At 40.7% G+C, this 20,900-nt stretch overlaps 1 protein-coding gene across 1 annotated transcript in view; it reads right to left on the reverse strand.

Moving 5' to 3' along the window:
• Nucleotides 1-20,900, reverse strand: part of plxna4 (plexin A4) — a 205,264-nt gene that overhangs the window by 42,902 nt on the left and 141,462 nt on the right. Inside the window, exons 6-12 of the mRNA XM_026326876.2 lie at nt 19,130-19,253; nt 15,151-15,304; nt 12,878-12,977; nt 12,393-12,507; nt 4,938-5,138; nt 4,037-4,133; nt 2,146-2,336 (exon numbers count right to left, since the gene is read on the reverse strand). Coding sequence (XP_026182661.1) covers nt 2,146-2,336; nt 4,037-4,133; nt 4,938-5,138; nt 12,393-12,507; nt 12,878-12,977; nt 15,151-15,304; nt 19,130-19,253 — 982 coding nt within the window. The remainder of the gene's footprint in view (nt 1-2,145; nt 2,337-4,036; nt 4,134-4,937; nt 5,139-12,392; nt 12,508-12,877; nt 12,978-15,150; nt 15,305-19,129; nt 19,254-20,900) is intronic.

The raw sequence follows: 20,900 nt of genomic DNA on the forward strand, positions 1-20,900 counted from the left end.
GGGGTCATGACTCTCGGTCAAGACACTGTCATTTGACAATCTTGCATTCACTGAAATCCACAGCAATCTATTCCAAAAGATTAACTTAAAACCTGGTGCTGAGCGACAGCTTTGCAGTAATCAGAGTTTCCTATGATTTATCAGTAACATCTCCACTTGTTGATGAGGCAGCTCCAATATCTATCAACACAACTCACACAATTACTTTCTGGCCACTGAGTGTGTGTGTACCAAATCATCAGGCCAGGTTAGATGGATGTTAGGAATGGGCACAGAATAGTCTGTCCCCATCTGTCTTTGCCAAACAGAAGTCCCTCCATGCTGCAGGCAGGGGCCCAGCTGTAATAGTGCTGTGTCACCATCCCCCTGAAAAATTGTAATCTCAAGGATTTTCATTGAGGCTGAGACACTCATTGTTTATTTGCTCAGTTTCTACTTGGCAGCGTGACCCTTTTGCAGTGCTCACAAAGTACTGAGTGAGTTGATGTGCAGCTTTATCTTATGGTGTTATAATATGATAATTCTTGCTACTACATGTGCATCAGAAGCTTTTAATTTGACGACTTGATAACAACAACAAACAGAAGACACCGGTCTTGAAAGGGACTGTCATATCAAATGACAAAGACAAGATCAAGCCAGGTCATGCACAAGTCCTGTGGCTGCCATGTGGGAGATGCTGTTATCGTATGGTTCAACGTCTCTGATTAATAAGGCTCCCTGCTGATATTGTAATGGAAAAAGAGCCTTCTGGGAATGGGGTCTACAATACATGCAATTAAAAAGACTGCACACAATGCATTGTGGCTCTATTTACTAGCAAATACAGAGGATGGAGAGGGATAAAGACTTAAAGAGAAATTTTAAAGGAAGGACGAAAAAGGAAAAAAAAAAATCCAAGAGTGGGAGAGATGCAATGAGGCGTTGATTAGATTTGTGACTTTGACAAGATAATTGACGGTTGTGCAGAGGCAAACACTTAATCACTTCTCCCTCTCTCTCCCTTTCTCTTTCCATCTCTCTACGCAAGTCTCTCCCTCTCATAATGTTGATGGGAGATGTCATTATAATGAAGTGTATTAGAATGCATTAGGGACCCGGTCGTCTTGGAAAGTCCTCACTCCTCACTCACTGACAGTTTTTATGGGGACGTGAGAAGGCTGCAATATGTCTCTGCTGCTGGGATGTAAGAAGAAATACAAGGCCCATCTCCAGAAGCTCCGGGTGAGGACAAACACTAGAGTGGAGCAATGGGGGGGTGCACTTGACTGAGCCCCATGCTTTATAAAATGGAGCAAGGCCCATATCCCTCTTCCTACTATCTGTCCAAACCCATCAGTCTCCTGGAAAACGAAGGGGAATCCCTTTTGTCTTTTTTGAATTTATATTACTGTTTTGGTTGGGTTCTCTGACTCCTTTAACCTTGTGTAGCCGTCACTGCTTCTCTTTCATATAAACCCTATCCATCTCTATCTTCTTATTCTTTATCTCACTGACCCTTATGCCTTCTGCTGTTGCCCCTTTCATATGTCTTTCACAGGTCAAGCCTATTAGCCTCGCACAGTGATGATGGCTTTCAAGAGCATCCTAGGTTAAGTGGGGGTTTGTGTGAACTTCTTTTCAGAGTTGATTGATAACTACAGTAGCAGGAATGAGGCTAATCTGTCTCTTTCTAGCTTTACATGAACGATTAGAGTGCTTCTATGGTCCCAGTGATAGTTGGAGATGAAGAAATTCTGCCAAAAGTAACCACTTTCCCACTTACAGTTTTTAAAAGAAAAATGGAAAAAAAAAAAAAAAAAAAAATGCTTATCCATATGATTGCTGTAAAGCTGATTCTGCCATATCATTACCATTTAAACTTTTTGATGGGCAGAATGTGAAAGTGGGTTGTAAAAAGGTGTAAAAAATATTGCTTTTCACAAATGCTGCCATATTGTCTAGCTGGTCGTGACTCACAGCATCTGTTATTATGTTGAAATGTACAACTGCCACACAGTCTTGCTGTCAGTGCAAGGTGATTAAGGTATACTTTATATGTATGGTATTTGGGTTCAAAAGTACTTAATGCTGGCTGTGCTTATGTATGAAGTATCAGCTATATGTGTGGATATATATATATCGACACTTATGCATGTGTCTCACCTGTGTAATCCGTGGGTGGGTGCACTTGCTGTTGATGCCGTTGTGCTCCAGCCACTGGTTTTCAGGGTGGGGGCAGTGTTGCTTGAGGGTGCAGCGGTTCTCTCCTTTACACCAAACACACCCAAACAGTGGGTCTGCTTTTAAGCACAAACCACAGCTTCCACGCTGGGCGTCACACTTGTAAAGATGGACTGTGCAGGGGGTAGAGGGGTGCAGAGATAGGAAGAGAAAAAAAAGGGAGGCAGGAAGGGAGGGAAGAAAGTAATATTATTGAGAATCAGGGTAGACAACCAAATTATAAATGGTGACAGAATTGCAAACGCATGTGAATTTATTTTGGCAAAAGCCTTTAAGATGGTGGACATACACGTACAAACACACAAACTAAAACCTGGGTTATCCATATTTCTCTAATGTCTGTCAGCTGTTAAAAATCAGACAAACTTGGCATCATGAGAGACATTCATTGATATCTTTGTTTCATTATCTTTCCATCCATCATCATCTCTATAGACTTTCTCTCCCTCTCTGAGTTTCCCACATTGCTGCCCCTCTGCAACACGTTTAATATATTATCTCCATGGCAACAGCCCAGCAATTTTCTCTTAATTGCCATTAGGTGCATGTGTGATCTGTCCATCAAACGATGCCCTACGAGCTTCTTCTTCCACAGGCAAAACAAAGATAGCGGGAGAGTAGAGGACTCTGTAGTTTAAGCATCTCCCCCTCTTCTTCCAACTTTTGTTACTTCTTTGATTCTACACTTATGCTCAAGGATATGTTTTTGTACACTGTATTTGACTCAGTCATACATGCACACAACTATAAACACACAAACACTGTACAAACCTTGCCTTAAAGCACATGTCATGTTGGCATATGATTTTTACATTTTAATATGTTTCCTGTGCCTAAATCTACTGCCTTTAGTTAAAATTAGTTGTTTTCCTGTTAGAGGAATACAACCCCTAGCATGTTGCTATTTTCCTAACATGGATCACTCACAGTAGTGGATTGCCGGTGGCCAAACTGAAATCAACCTCAGCAGCTGAATACTGAATACTTTATCTCAGCACTGAGCTGTCATTCCACAACAACTCTTAGTAGAGAATCAGAGAAATATATCTACATACATTTTTTCCTCACTATAAATTCAGTCTGGAACAAATAGTTTTATTTACTTCAATGCATATTTGTAACTTTTTCTGGTTACCTATGCTTTGTCAGTATTGCTCTTTGGGATGTATGCCAGTAAAACACTTTGAATTGCTGAGAAAAATAAAATGAGGGGAGGAGAGGGCCAGTTGCAACACAGATTGGTTGATTCCCAAATGAACACTAGAAACTAGACAAGTGAAACACAGGAAAGACAAAATTGGGATTAGAAATTAGAGATACAAAGACTACAGAGAGGCCTACAGGAGGAAAGTCTAACAGCGAATGTGCTGAAGTTAACGACTTTACACGACAACATCAGGGGACGGATGCTGCACCGCAGCACACCGCTTGCCTGTTGCTATGGAGACCGGCTCTGAGGGCAACACTGGGGAGGTAGCAGCTCTACCTTATGTGCATCCACTCATGGGACTATGTTGACTTTAAGTGTGTGTGGTTTCTTATGATACTGCAACAACTATGAAAAGAGCTGGATGGATTCAAGTGTGTGTATGTGCCTGATATATTGTGAGGACTCACCTTCATTGTGGTTTCCATCATGTAAATCACTGAATTTTAGAGTGATGATTTGGCTTAAGGTTAGTGTAAAGGACTGGGGCTATGCAAGTAGTGGTTATGATTAAGATTAGGGTAAGTCCCCATAAGGAAGGAACACAAATGTATATGCATGCATGTGCTTGAGTATTCATATGCTTCCCTCTCTGTCCATGCTCACCTTTGTTGTGGGCAGGGTTGTCAATGCTGAAATCTCCATTCCAGATGACAGTCAGCTCCACAGGAAGACTGCTCATCTCCATCCCATCATAGAAATACTATCACCATGGTAACGACGGGGAGGACAGTATGGGAAAGAAAGAGCAAAGCAGATGAGCTACTTTAAACTGCCTATCATCTCTAAGTCCAAAAGCCTCTGGTGTAACAATACTCCTTTGAATACAAAATGCATCATCAACAGGTGGCTGTGTGCGAACTCACACACACATGCACACCAAATTCACAACCACACATGTTATACACACCAAAGAGCTTTCAAAAACATTACAACATTATTTTTCGTTTGATTCTGTAACACTAGCAGCATAGAGGGTTGGTGCAAGAATCATAATTTTCCACTAAATTATAGTTTCCCTCCTTCAATGTTCAATCAAAGTACAATATTTAGATTGTACTGCTCCAGACATCTCTACACACAGACACTGACACACATACTCAGAGTGATGAAGACAGACAGGAAGATGAGATGTTATTGTATCAACACATGATTAGCATCAAGACCAGCATAAAGCCTTTTTCATGCTAGTCTTTCATTGCTGTCAATGCATTATTCAGTCAATGAATGAGTCTGATCGCAGGGATGGCTGTGTATCAGAGACAAAGTCAAGTTCTTGTTTCATCTGCACACTGTCTAGCTGGAAGAGCAAAAACTCCTCAGCAGTGTTTGAGTGTGTGTCGCTGTAAATGTGTGAAGGAGACTGAACAAATATTATGGTCACTTTTATAGGAAGACTTTATAGAAATGGGGCCTTTATAGAGACTGTCTTAGTGACTGTGGGTTGATAGTGGTCAATAATGATATGTCGCAGAAACTGACACATAAAAACAGACACTTCGCTCACCGATGTATTTTGACACTGCACTGAGGAGCTGTTGAAGCGCAGGGCAGGAACTCGGTGCTCGTTCCCCTGGATGGTCAGCAGACACTCGTACCCCCTCTGACCAGACTGGGGCTGGGGGAGGTTCTTTGCCCGCAGCGTGATGGGCTTCACCACGTTGACGGGAACCAGGATCCTCTCTGCAGGCAGTAACTGTGGACACCCCTGAAAGAGAGACAAGCAGACAAGAAAGACAAGATTGTGATATAAACATCAGTTTCAGGCTACAGATTAATTAAACCTTTTGCAACTTTTTTCAGATGCATTCTACAGCTCGATGTTGTTAAAAGTGCAGTTTGAGTTTCATGTGAAAAACACAATGAAGTACACAACTCTTTTACCCATTTGAATGGACCCACTCTCACAATGTAAATCTGGCCCTTCTGATTCCCACTTCATATGCAAAGTACCATTCAGACAGAACAGTCACTGAGGTTCAAATTACTGTAGCCTTGCACTGGAAGGCAAAATAACATCATTTCGAACCTAGGCACATACTTACATCCACTTAGCTAATTTTAGCATTTCAGATATGTCATACTGGATTGTTAGTCTAAAATTTGGACACCTTACAAACACTCAACCTTACCCGATAAATAATTTTCAAACGAGACACTAAGGATAGCTGCATATTGCACTGGGAAGACTCCTAAAACCTGACTGACATGCGGCGTACTACTACCAGAGCCATCAACACTCATCAGGTAGCAGATCACCCAACAGTACTTCACCAGCATTAATTTAATGACGTAGTGTGGCCACTTCAGTATGTGTTGTTTTCAGCGTTTTAGTGCTTTTATTTGTGATAGTTCCTGTTAGGTTGAGATCAACAGTCTCTCAAACAGTCCTCAGACCTGTTGACATTCACTGTCATCAGGCAGTCTACTGTCCTCATGGACAGGATAATTTATCATTAATGATAAAATTAGACTCTTATACTGGGGCTCCAAGTTTTTATTTATAAGCGTGGTGGTTGGGCTTATATTTTTGTTCATAAAAATATACGTAAGTTGATGGATGGAACTATGATTTATTTTTGCCTGCGCAGTAATTAGGAAAGAATGAATGACTGAGAAAGAGGAAGAGAGAGATGAGTCACTTGGCCCAAAATTAACAGCCAATAAATTCCACTATGAGTAGCTGGTAAAATATAGAGCACCTATGACTTGCCTGAAAGATAAAGAGGAGACAAGAGGGAGAACGACACATGTGGAGAGGAAGAGGTGGACAGTAAAGAGAAAAGGAAAGATGAACAGAGGAGGACAGATAGGATAAGTTGGGGGGGTACTTTCTGCAGTAGAAAGAACAGGACCAGTGACTGACAAGCAGAAGTGAAAGGTGAGGAGGGAGGTAAAGGGGGTAGAGATAGTAAATAGAGAACAGCACTTTTCTAAGTACTTTGCCAACTCTTTCATGTTTTTGCTCAAGAGTGGTGGAGAGAGACAGCACGCAAAATAGGCAAAATGAAAGAGAGAAACAACAAAAGAACAGAGCGATTGAAAGAAGCAAAAAATACCATTAAGCATATGCGACAGGAGGAGCTTTAGCATGTCAAAGAGGCAGAAGGAAAGAGGGTGAAAAGAAGGAGAGAAGATAAGGTGAGCCCCCGCAAGGATGGAACTGGAGGGGAGTGAAGCATAGCACACGTTGAACTGGGCGATAACGCTTGTTTGAAATTCATTAAAAGCCACTTGATTGGGTTAGGCTGAGTGACTGACTAGATGGCTGCGTGGTGAGAGAGGGGAACGCTCTGTGACACTATTCACAAAGTCATTATAGATAAATGACACACAGGGTGAGTGAGTTTGGTGGTGAAGGAGAGGAAGGAAGAGTTGGTGCATACGTGTTTGCTCTTCTAAATCTCATTTTCCTAAGAATGAAGGGTTGTATTTGGAGAATGAAAATGAGTGGGAGAGCAAAGAGTGATGCAATCCATTTTTAATCACATCTCTTCCAGTTAATCCACTCGAACAATGGGGACAATAAATTTGATCTGGTTTGTGGAAATGAAGGCATGGGAAGCACTGGTGTATGACTTAACATGGTGACTTAAGCTGAATCTTGAAGACACAGATCTGCACAGATTGTGACATATGGTGATGGAATGATAGACATGTGCACACACAAGCAGAGCTGCACCGCTAAAAAGCACTGAAGTGTCTAAACCAAGAAAATGACAGCAATACAACACTTTCCTGTTCATACAAGCAAACTCTAGGTTAACACACTACTTACCTCAGTGTATGCACGCACACACACACACAAACCAGAGCTTTCCAATTACAGTAGGCCAACAAGCAAAGATAAATGCCACAAGTCAATGGCAGACGCCGTCTTTTGCATCATTTGCCTTTATGACAATGTGTCATAGAGACAAAACTTCAAAATGCAAATTCCAACAGCTGCTGATTACACATACAAGCAGAGATACCCACACACACATATTCACTATTTCAGCATCTCATTAACACCTTCTACAGTTCTCTTTACAATGCTGACAAAATTATGTTTTTTACAGCTCAAAAACCCGTCCACAAAGTTACAGGTAAATAACCTTATGCAAGCGCACACTTTCACACAAACACACACAGGCCTAGACACAACGGTTATTTAAACCTATAAACCAGATTCATCTGTCTTGTAATTCTGAAGCAGGCTTCCCCCAGTGCTACAGACTGTATACAGATACACAGCCACAGACTATTAAACTTAGTAGCAGCAACATGTCATTTCACATTCCTGTTCAAAACTAGTAAAATCTCAATTCTCACCATTTTTAGGTTTTGTGACATAAGAAAAAGCACAAAACAGATGTCTTGTTTGCTCAACAACAACTATGAAAAATTCATGATGTGGCAGAGAATCTACAGGCAAGTGTGTGCACTGTTGTTATCCTGTGTTTTTCCCCTACTTAACTCAGATTTTTCTGTTTGTATGTATACATACACAGTCCGACACATTCATATAACACACCCTGATCGTTGCCAGCAGTCCCTGAGGCCAATGGGGCTTTCACTGGTTTGGACAAACATGTGTATATGTGTTGGCTACCGATGCTGGTGGTGTTGGCAGTTACGCTCGCTGTCGCCTGTTAAGATTTATGTCAACGTTAAGCCGATCTAATGTCAGTGTCAATGTTTATTGCTGCTCCCCACTGTCTCAACCCCCAGTGACTGAGGTGTGATAAATAACAGAGGAGCAAATGCAAATCACTTAACAGCTATACAATCCAAATCAAACATAAACACACACATCCCTCTTATATATGCACAGGCTGGAGCAATCATACAGACACAAAATTTTTAATTCAATAATTTCTGATAGGAAGAGGATGAGAGTGGGGTCATATAAAAATGTTGCTCTGGATTAAAAGGCTCTTTATTAGTGAATAAAGGTGTAAGATAACCGCCATTACAAGATAAAAAATGTCAGTAGTAAGTAGTATTGCAATGCAGTTAGTTGTTTTTTTATCTGGGTTTTTAGATATAGTATTGACTGCATATGAAATGGTCTATTTAGTGCAATGGGAGAAGTCATTTAAATTTGGGTGAAACAGCACTTTAACATTTTCTCTCTAGCTGATGGGAAAGATAACTGATCTGAATGGTTGGTGAGAGACTAAAATACTTTTTCGATGTGAAGGGCGCTGACTTATACACGTCTGTATTTTTGTGTGTCTGTGAGCAGAGATGTGAATTTCAGTGACAGTCCTGCAGTCATGTCATCAAGGACTTGCACTAAAGCTCAAGAAAGAGAAAAGTACCTGTCAACAGCATGACTCATCATAACCACATAATAAGCTCTGACTTCTGAAAACCAAGTTGGCACCTCTCTTTTTTCTTTGTATAATTATCTTTCATTCTTCATTGCTCCATCAGTGACTCATTGTTTTCTCTGACCTCATCTTTGATTGTCTGTCATGCTCCTGCTTTGTCCATCCTTCATTTATCTCTCTCGAAATCAAGCCCATGTTGTTGTCCTATCTAGCTCACTGACCCTTTTCATTTCTCTTAACAACCCCCTCTCTCTGATTTTCTCCCTCCTTCTCCTTCCTGACTTCTTTTCTTCTCAGGGACCATCTTAGATCTGATAATTAGAGGATGGTGGGAGGTGTGAAGGGTGGCAATAGGGAGAGTGACAGAGAGTAGGAAGCAGAGTGGGAACTGTGAATGTAAAAGCCCTTGGCATAGTTTGAAGCATGGAACAGGAAGGGTGAGAGCAAAAGAGAGATATGGCCCCATAATTATAGCAATGTAAGGTGTGAAGATGAAGAGGATCTTAAGTTTTCATACACACACACACACATCTTGTGGTTCCCTCTTAACTGGCCTCTCTTTTATCATCTTGTAAAGCCTCTGGCAAAGACACTCTCCTGCTTTCTGTTCATCCTCTTTCCTTTCCTGCTGTTCCTTCCCTTTATTTCTATCCTGTTGTTCATTCCTAACCTTAATTTTTTTTTATTATTCAAAATATGACTTCACTGGTTTGCTTTTTTTTCCTGCCATTTTGGTCTTGTTCCCAGTCTATTTGCCCTTTCTCTTAAAGGAACTTTATATAATTGATCATAACTTAGGGTTTTCTTAGTTATGCTAAAACTTATCTTGCTATACTAATTGCTCAGATCTGTGAATGCAGCAACATTGCCACAATTAATTCTAATAGGGCAACAGACAAGTATTTAGAGGATCAGTGGCATTGTAAAACTCTTTAGCTTGATTATTTAAACCACGTTATTTCAAAGCAAAACCAATGTTAGTGTATGTTGGTAATAAGCCCTCATAACACAATAAAAACACAGTACCTCGTCTCTAAACTGTGATGTTTTGGTACAATCTGACTGCTGCTGACCGCTGTTTTCAGATCTATGAAACGCATGTAGTGAGGATAATTAAAAATGGGAATGATGTCTAAAGCTAAAGGTAAAACCCATGAATGCACTAGAGCTGTTTGATACCATTATGCAGCTCTTCAATCTTTCTCTGAATATCTTCACATTCTTCATTCAATTTTTCCTCCCACTTTGTTTCATTCGTTTCATTGATTTCTCTATGAATCGAACCAAATCCTTTCTCTAAACCATCCGTCTAAAATGTGCAACTAACAGCTGTTACTGCTGCCCTTTAACATTCTTAATAAAATTATCTTGAAGAAAATAAACTCCCAGCATTGATGACCGCACCAGAGACAGGAAGTAACTAATGTACGAATGTAACATATGTGCTAGGGAGTAGTTAACTGTATTCAGTAACATTAACATTTTTGCGTGTTTGTATCACTCTTCCAGTTAGCGAAAAGCTTGACAGCAACTCTGGATATGACCATGCAGTTCTGTAGATAGATGAAATAGATGAGAAAGTATCCACCAGTGGTTTTCATCAGAAAAATAGCAAAGAAAGTGTTATTACCTGTTTTACATAGTGTGTACTATAAGGATGGGGGCTATTGTCTAAAAAAGTGCTAAATACGCCTGAAAACAAACACATGCAGTCTATTCATATAATAAATGCAATGATAGTGGTCAGGAATCACCTTTGGCTATTTATTCAGATTACCCAAATGAAGACGCATGCATGGTATTTGACAGTGAGGCTTATCAGAATGGCTAAGGCCTTGAGATGTGTAGAGCGCAAACAGGGACGTGGCCTTGGTTAATGTGCCAACAGGCAAACGTCTGATCCGCCTGCCCATATCATTGCTGGCATGAATAAAAAGGCATCCACTGTACACCCAGGCCAGGCTTTAATGCCATCTTGCCCTGCATACTAACAACAAGCTCAACCAGTAGGGAGATTTGCCTGGCCTCAATCATTAGCATAGAGTTAAGGGATTATTCAGATCACTGCCTGAAATCCATTAATTGTAATAGTGCACAAAATTCATCTGTAGCAGAAAGAGGCCATACTATTTCAGAGAGCAAAGGTGACTCAGGGCCTTTCATGGAAATTTAGAGTGATTCTATGGATGGTTGTGTGTGTTTGGATGTTCTTAAAATTGATTGCATGTGTGTCTAAATCATTAATTCAACACAGCAACCAAAAATCTGGCAGCAAATGACCTTGGATTTGAAGGGTTAATTAAAAGCAAATTAAAAGTCATTAAGCCTGCAAAACACCTGCTTTTTCTGAAACAACATCTCAAAATGGGATGTCATTAATGTGCTAATGCCAAATCCCCCTCACTTTATTTATGGTTTTCTTTTCGTCAGCAACACAATAGGAGAGGATTCATGCATTATTATCCTCAGTCAATATTGATCACCAGCGCCTGAATTAATTGGAAAAGTAAACCTGCAAAGACTCAGGCTTGGGTCTGACTAAGCAGAAGGTTCAAAAGGATAATGGAAACAACGGAAAAAGAAAATAATATCGTCTGCACAGGTTGAATGGCTCGGGGGAAACATTGGTGGAATAATACAATTGAGAGCAGACTGCTCATCAAAGGAGGCAATCTGGCTAAGCTTGTCCCTGCCCGTCGCGCAGCGTCTGCCAACCCAGACATGAGCACTAGTGATCTTCATCATAGCTCACCTCAGGCTAGGATTAACAGGCCACTAACTCCCTGTAAAACCCTCCCCCTGAAAACTACAGTGAATTGGCAAGGTACAGACTGTAAAAAACTGTCAAAACACACACACATACGCACACACACATACATACACGCAAACACAGAACCATGCTGATACACAGACATACTGTACCCAAAGGCCCACCCCAGAGGTTACACACATACACAAACCCTCCTTTACTTCTTTGCATAGCCCTGAAGTTGCCACTGTGGCAGTGACCCTAAATCAGAGTGAGACCTCTCTCATAACACGGGGAGTGGGCGGGTTGGGGGCATTCAGTGAATGCACACCAACCAGTGAGTGGCTTGTCCTCTGCAGCAGACCAGCCTAATTACAGTGGGCTCTGCTTCGACGGGAATAGAACTGGCTGCCAGTACTATTGATAATTCACAGACTAAGCTGTCGCAGGGAATAGGGATGGGCAAGAGGAAATGGCTCCGTTTTATTAGCTTCCACTGCCCTTTGATGTGCAGTCAAGAGCGAGACATGCCAAGAAACTCATGCCAGATGGAAGCACTACAGCTGAAAGGTGTCTCAATCCTTTTAACATAACTCTTTTTGCATGTGAAACCTAGAATGATAGCTATTAGTCCCACATAGCCAAACATTTCCCTTCAATTTATTTCACCATGTTCTATTCCCACTACGAAAAGGCCAGCAGGAGCCACAGTTTGAATGTTCTTTCAAACTTCAGGCAAAAGTGCTGCCTGAAATTACAGGCCTCCAACAGCTAAAACCTCAACTGAGTGTTTTCCCTTTCCTGGAGACACAAATGGGTTGATGACTTGATTGAATTAATGCTTTGAATATAGAGTAGCAATAAATAGTAAATCAAGCTTTGGCTTGGTGCTCACCTCAGGTTTCTTGACTCGTCCCTCCTGGAAGGAACATGTGCGAGGGTCATGGGTACAGTCATGTCTGTATTTACACCAGTGGCACTGGTAGGGACTGCTCACACATGACAGGCACCTGAATGAAGAGCAGATAAGAGGGAAAGACAGTGTTGTGAATTTACAATGAACTGCACCAAATACACTGGAGAACAAAAGCTCAATATGCCTACTTACTTATGTATACAATATCATTTCCAACACTTAAAGAATCTATGTCAGTTTTGTCTTCACCATTAAAGGATTAGAATTATGACAAGGAATCTGCTAGAGAGGTCCAATTTTAAATGTCAAAGGAGAGCTGCATGAACTGACTACAAATGTTTAATGCTTTGACCCATCCAGCGAAATTTTTACTTATCTGTAATTCAGAAATCAGCATGGAAAAATGTAAATTACATAAGTGAAAGCAAAACTAAAGGCTATAGTGTCAGCAGATAGAAACTTACGACTTGTGCACGCTACAGTTGTAGAAAACAAAGCTGGTATTTGCGAATGCCAGGCCTGTCTCTTTGGATTTGAGATAGAGCTGCACAATCTGGTGGTCACCTAGAGAACATAAATCACAGTCAAATTAAATGGCTTCATACACAGAGGTAAACAGAAGGTCTTATATTCAGATAGGTAAGATTAGGAAAAATAACTAATAAAAAGCAAGAAGTTCATGAATTCAGAGCACTACTGACAGTTCCACTTTACTTTTAAAACAAATAGAAGAAGTAAAACACTATATAATAGGAAGGCACACTGTAGCATCTCACAGCTATTTTTGAAGTCTGAGCAGGAGACAATTTTAAGCACCCCTGCCTATATGAAAATCATTTTATTCACTTGTTCACCTATCTCTTTTCAGTGTCTAGTCACATTAGGTTTTTCTATGAAGGAAAAGATCACTGCAATGCTTTAAGCCACAGGTGCCCAGCCTGTTGCAGCACTAAAGGCAGTACCTTAAGAGAAAAGGAGAGTAGAAGGGTTTTGTTGGATTAAGTCTCCCTATCCCATCCACCCTCACAAGAAACAATATAAGTTAGTGCACATACATTTCCCTTGGGATTGAAAATATTCCCTGGGAAAAGTCTTTGACAAGGTAAAGAGGGGAGAACATGAAACAAAACTCATGTGCGTGTGTGTGCACGGTGTAAGCCTGCGCCTCATCTGTATTTGGTGTGTCCTTTTGTCTGGTCCTAATGAAGGAGTTCATGTTTAATTCAGCAGCACATCCAAATGCTCTCTCTCTACCTCTCTCTCTCATTCCCATCCTATCTCTACACTCAGGTCTCTCTGCTTCCTTCCACACTGTGATTCCTCCTTCTCCCCCGTGCCTGTCTCCATCTCTCTAAAGAAGGAATCATTCATCAATCACAGAAAAGCACCTCTGACAACAGATCTGTCCTAATTAGGCCACATAAACGTTACCTTGAAGCCTGTGAATGCTACCTCCATCTCTTCACTCCATCAGTCTCTCTCCTTTCTTTTCTCTCTTTCAACCAAACTTAGACTAATGAGTACTAGCGACAATGATGGGATCAGATAGAGGCAAAAATGTCAAATGTTTTCCGTAGAATATAATTGTGTGTGTGGATTTATGAGAAAGATAAAGCAAAGGTTAGTAATAAATGATTTATGTGTTATTTATGTGTCTCAAGAGAAGATACAGAGTACACATTTCTGATTGACTGAATATAGAATCACCAGCTCTTGGATCCAATAGCTTATGTATAAGTTATGTATAGATAACATTTTTGAAAACAACAAGCAAGAAAGTGTGAATACCATTTTCTCCAGAGCTCTTACATCAGCAGTGACGGGGGTCTAAAAACCATCAGGGTGCATTCCTTTGTATGTAAATTTTGAACATTACTGATGGCTCACCATCTACAGTATTTCTTTTCTATTTTCTCTTTTCATTCATTATTCATTTTGCAGAAGTACAGAAGGATGGCATCTTCATTATCTCAACATGAGGACACATTCAGGGTTGCTTATGAAGAATTGCCTGCCTGGGGACAGGCCTTCCCAGATGGGAACTTGGTTCAATTAGACCAGGCTTAGCCGACCACGGAGAGAGGAGGTGGAGAGCAGGGGAATTAGAGAGAGAAAAAAATATTTTCCCTTTTTTTCTTCTGGATTGACTATTGTCAGAAATGTTGTGGTTGTTTGTCTCTTGAAAGCAGCAAAAACAGTGACACTGTCTGTGGGGACTGTGTAATTTCCAGGCCTTAAATTAGCTGACATACTGTAGTAAGAATGCTTGGCTTGATATTTGCACTGGGGTTAACTGGGGTCCCATCCCTCCCTCTGGAACTTATACACATTGGGGGAGAGTGGTAAATAAATCCCACAGCAGCCTAATAACTAATGTTCATTCAATTACTAAACATGTCCTAAGGCAGTGCTCCAAGGCCTGCTGAGTTACTGATGTCAACAAAACTTACTAGCCTAGGATGAGCATCGCAAAAGGGAAACCATCTAGATGAATGTGTGTTTCTCTAACACACACGTATGTTTCTATTCAATAGGTGCTCTGTTCATAACTTGGTGATTATGACAATTCTAAACTTTTTTGAATATTTCATATTACAAATAACATCATTTTTACAGGTGATCAGAGGAGCTGAATGCAAATGTCAAATGCTCACTGGTTGGAATAGCACATTTTAAAAACTACATTTCCTCATATGATTTTGCTTCTTTCTGGAAAGGAAAACGGATTCACCCTTACCTTTGTCAACAATAATACGTGGCATCTCCTTCTCAGCAGGTGATGAACACTTGATCCGGTTTCCTTCTACCAAGCCGTTCATCTCAGCCAGGTCCTCAAAAGTGCAGTTGACACCCGCAGAAAGTTCTGGGACATTATGAGCTTCTAAAACCAACTGTACAAAGGAAAAGACATGTGCGTATGAGCTGCCAGTATTCTGTGCTATACTACATTAAATATTCACTTTAGAGTAGCTGCAGATATGAACTAGCACCAGATAACAGATAACAAAGATAGGGATCATTCAGCAATGGAAGAGAAGCAAGCTTTCCGCTGTTTGCCAGTTCAATCCCTGGGCCAGCAGGATTAAATCTGAAAAGGCAGTGCTTGCTCTCCCCCATCATCGCTGCTGTGGTGCCCTTGAGCAAGGACCTTAATCCCATCTGCTCCAGCAAAGCTACTCAGATATGGTTGTGCTGGGCAGCTTCTGCAGATGAGTGTGCGGAACTGTGAATGTGATCATGAAGAGCCTGTACAAGAGAGGTGGCCTCGCAGTGAAACCATCCTGACCACATAAAGGTAAAACATGGTTCAATGGCTTCACATTCATGCCACACAGTAAAAATAACTAAAAATAAGTAACAATAAGTAACATTTTAAAACACAACTGATGACGCATGACACAGTACATACATAATTACACCCATGTTCAGAGATACACATGTTGGAGCTGTGTCCCATCTCTGACTACAGTTCTTAGACTCCCACATCTGTGAGCACTTCAGATCAGTTTTGGAGCCAATATGCTCTTCAGATATGACTAACACAATCTGCTGAGAAGAGCCACAGCTGCAAGTTCTATGCAGAACAAAGATCCATCTGCTGGGTGGTCAGTGGCCAGAGAAGACACTAGGGAACTCTGAAATGAGGCGTCACATGGATATCCTATTCATATAATCACAGAACATCAACACACTCTGATAAAGAAAGACATAGCATTAAAACTAAAATCAGTGTCATCTTAATAGCCCATGTCTGATGGCCACTGGCACTATTATCTTTTAGGCCACCTTCCATAATGCCCAGTGGCATCAATGAGCTATACAGAGTCCTGGTCTGCTGGCTCTAGACTCCTTAATGTCCTGAGTATCTGGCTCAGCAAGAAAAGTATTGTTGGAGAAAGTGAAAGAAATGACAAAAGCAGAATGCCAAGATAAGGAGTTTCAAAATGTTGAAACAAGCAAATTGAATATGGATGCATGACACGAAATGTAGGAAAGAAAAACTATAGACAAGAGGAGGCTGGAACAATCAGAAAGACCTGGGTGAACAAACAAAAATATAAAAAGTGAACAGAGGAGAAAAGAGCAGGGATATTGGCTGCGGTACAGGAAAGGAAAGAAGGACTTTTGAAAATAAAGAATGCAAATTCCCCACCTAATTTGAAAATGCTACGTAAGCTTTCTCTGCACCTCAGCAAAAACCTGCTTCAGGTGGAGCAGAAGAGAAAAATAAGAAAAAAAGTCCTGTCCTTGGATAAGAAGAAAAAGGGAGGTTCAGGAGGCAAGTGAAAAAAACAACATAAAAATATGCATATTGATGGAAAAGCATGTCTGCAGTGGGCCTTGGTCTAGGCATTGATTTGAAGCGCAGTCCATATTACACTTGTGATGTGATGCTGAAAGCTGCCTCGGCGATAGAGAAGGGCTGACCTGCACTGTTTTTATATTGCTCTTTAATGAAAGGACGGTGGCTTGGCTGTGAACAGATACACAGCTTCCCACATAGGACGGACAGTGCTTGACCAAGCTCCTATCTCTTACACGTCCTCCTTCTCATTTTTTCCTCACTCTACCTCTTAGCTTCTTGTCTCACTTGAATTTCTTTTTCCTTTTAGTAAGGGAATGGAGCCAGACCTTAAATTTCCTCTATTACATGTAGTCACAGCCAGGCTTAGCCCCAGCAGGGCTGCATAAATATGAAAATAACCTACTCGTGTTAACAAAAGCATCTGCCATACGCATAAACAAAATGGCCTTTCGTATTTTAAAAACACCATGTCTAAATCTGAGGATAGGAGATGATGGACTGTTCATGCTGCCACTGTGAGTGAAATGATTTTTGGCATTTAAGCAGAAACAATAAATGCCAATGCAATTCTAAAAGGGTTTTAGAGCTGAGAAAAGCACAATTAAATTAAGAAAACACCAGCATATGCATGTAATTTCACAAACACCTGGAATTAAAAGAAAATAATGCCCTGTTTCTTAGAATAGGTCTGATTTCAGCAGTGAATTATCTCTGTGTCTTTTGAAAATGCCTTGGCTTATCTTTCCAAACAAATATTTAATGACACAAAGGTCAAGGAGGAGCCTCTGTCTGTCTAGCAGAAGCCTCTGGCCTGCAATCAGTTGGATGGGAGATGTGTGGCATAGCCTTTGGGTAAAGCCTGATTGCTGGGAAAAGGTTAAACACTCTCTAAAGGCTCAGGCTTGACCAACATCACACACAGGCACACCATGAATATCATTAGAGTGAGAGGTACCTCAGAAAGACCAACCTCTTGTGTGGATAGTCATTCAGGTTTGACCTTAGAAAATTATACTGGATATTTATGCGCTTGGTCTGTGACAATCAAAACCATTTCCAACCCACTGTTAAACAGGAAATTGGAACCAAAATATGACATTGCTTTAGTTGGTTAAGGTCAATGTGATTTTTACAACATTCAGTGTTACAAACTTTAAAATAGGTTTTCGTCCAAAGTATTGAGTTTTGATTAAGAAATACAGCAAGCCTTTGAATCTACAGAATAGCATGATGCATCAAGGCAATGCCAATCTTCCCCTGGCCTTGCAATAAAAACACACAGCCACATACAGTATCTACACAGCCACTTAAAAAATGGAAGCAGCATGTTCCTGTCCTGGTGAAAAATTGCCAAATCAGTGAAAGCCTTTGGTGGGGATGAAATCTGGTGCAATGCAGGGGATAATGGGAGGAAACAGTCACAGTTCTCCACTTGATTTATTTTACTCACATGCAGCACAAACATAATTAGCTAACTAAGCATACGGACTATAGTCTGTATAGAGCAACATATGCCACATACCATCTCATAGTACAAATGAAACTATACCTGTACTATATCATTTCTTTCTCCTAATAAATATGAGTCCAAACACACAATTTGTGCACACCACTGAAGGTAGAGTTATAAAAACTACCAACAAGCATTTGTATTTCTCCCATGCCTGCAGAGGCATATTTTTGAATCTCAGTTCCTTGCACACTAATCAATACACTTAAACAATCAAAAACCAATTCAGACCCTTTAAATCTGGCAGCTGTTTTCGAATAAAATGTCCAGGGGGGATAGCTCTGCCAACAATTACAATAAACACAGCTGAGCTAAGCTGTGTGCTGTTAATGATTGTTGACATTTGTTAGGAGAGTGTTTCACTGGACGGGGCTGTAAGTTGTGAGGTTAGGATTTGAAGGATTCCTGTTGGCAGGCAGTAAAATGATGTAAAGCGGGATTATAACGGTAACACAGGCGTCTAATCAGTATCTAGAGCATAATTACACTGCATTACAAATTATACTTGAGTGTGTAATATTGTCAATCTGCCAGGCGAGATTTTCTCACATGCAACACATTCAGCAATCCCCACTGCAAAACAAATGCTCACCACTAAAACTACCACTCTTTAAAGTGTTTCTTCCTTATTGAGAGACAACATATACTGAATCACTTGTAATTAAAAGCTGACCACATTTTATCCTCCAAATGGCACAAAAAGCACAGTAATAAACAATAAGATAATAGTGACTAGTATTCATTCCTGGACATCTGAGAAAAAAAGCTTATCAGTAATACTGGTTAGATGGAGAATATGTAACTAAATAAGGTGAACTTTATGATATGGACTACACTAGCCTTTGGAAACAGGGCATTGTTTCTTTTTTAGTTTATAATAGTAGGTTTCTATCCACTCACCGTTACACTAAACTGGGACACTGAGATGTTGTTTGGGTGGACACTGAGACGCACACACTGCTTGATGTCCGATGCAAAGCGCCTTGGCTCTGATGAGCGTTCACATTTCTCCTTTCTTGTGCACCTGGAAAAAATAAGAAAGTGTGTTATTCATGGATGACAAACACACACAGATGCATGAACGCATGCATGCCGTAACCTGACCAGGGCTTACTCCTTTCCATCTGTTGGCACCTGGGAAAAAGAGAATGTCCCTCTGCTCTCTGACAGATGGAGTTGGACACATTTATCATATTTCCTCTCTGGCAGTGTGCTTGCTACAGTGGCCAAGTGAACAGAAACTTAGTCTCCAGGGGGGAGGGAGCAATTGCATTTAAAACAATGGTTGCTCTATGTGTGGAAGTGGAGCCAGTCCGTTGGGAAAGAGGTAGGCCTCGTCTTTGTAAAGCTGTCTTAATGACTGGCATTCATGGGCAATGCCAAGTCCAGGTGGAGATGAGGATGTTGGGGTGGGGGGGACAGGGACAGATTCCTCTCTCCTAATACCAAAGCAGGTGGTCTAATCCAGTCCATTACAGTGGTTTGGGGAGTTGGAGGACTGGACCCTTTGTGTGGTAAGAGGGAATTTACTTGCTCCTGTTCCAAACACTATCCCTTGATAAAATAGTGGGCCCTTAGTCAGACCATCTAAATGGCTTTGTAAGTGAGTTGGATATGAAAACAGCAATTAATTCCCACCAAAGGCCTCCAGTGGAAATTTGATAAGTCAAATATTACAAAAATATTACAAAAGTGATTAAACTAAGTTGATTTAACTGTATGTTTGTGAGAAATCAAACAACCTAAACTATGATATAACCTCAACCTTCTGCTCCTCTCTCTACACACACCCATACACTTTTGTTCTCATCTAATCCCTTCATAAACTCATTCAAGTTTAATCCCCTATTGATTTAAACAAAAACCTGCAGTTCAATTAACAACCTGGCAAATCCAGAGAGTGCCCTAAAATTCCTTTGGAGAAATAAAAGAATGAAAAGAAAGGATGAGGTCGTAATGGACGGATGAAAGAAAGACTTTCGAGGTGGTTGACATCTGAGGTATAGTAATACCTTACGCAGCAAGGATCTTTTCATCCCGAATTGTAGAGATGGAAGGAGGGTGGGTTTTGACCTTACATGAGTATTGTAAAGTTAAGCGGCCTAACGTGCTGCAAAGAAGACAGACAAAGGAAAAGAAAAGAAATAATCTGTTTGAGAGAGGGGTAAAGAGTCTAGGAGAGAGAGACTAGAAAAGAAAGCAAAAGAGAAGCGAGATTTTGCCTTTCTATGAAGCTTTTCCTGCTAAGCCGGTTTGAGTAGGGTTTAATCGCTTTTGGTTCTTTTGTGCTTCTCTATCACTCCTGTCTCTTCCTCCTTTTCTAACCCTGATTTAATAAGACTACATCATATAAGTACCTCTAGGCAAACAACCCACACAGAACACCAACAAATGCACACTTTCACTTAAATATATACTTTTTGATAAACATATAGTTTGCTTTCCTGCATACTCACAGGTCTGTTGTTTACACCAAGAGAAGAGTAACAATGCACAAAGACGCTCAGCTCAGCAGGACATTTTGTCTATGTGCTTGTCTCGTACGTGTGTTTTTGTGTGTGTGTGTGTGTGTGTGTGTGCAATGACGTTTCTCTCTCTATTTGTTACTTGATGGTGTAACTGTAACTGTGGTCTGAGAGAAAGATCTCACATTTCATGCCAAAACAACTAA

The sequence above is a fragment of the Mastacembelus armatus genome, chromosome 23 (genome assembly GCF_900324485.2).
Source record: "Mastacembelus armatus chromosome 23, fMasArm1.2, whole genome shotgun sequence".
Taxonomy (NCBI): Eukaryota; Metazoa; Chordata; class Actinopteri; order Synbranchiformes; family Mastacembelidae; genus Mastacembelus; species Mastacembelus armatus.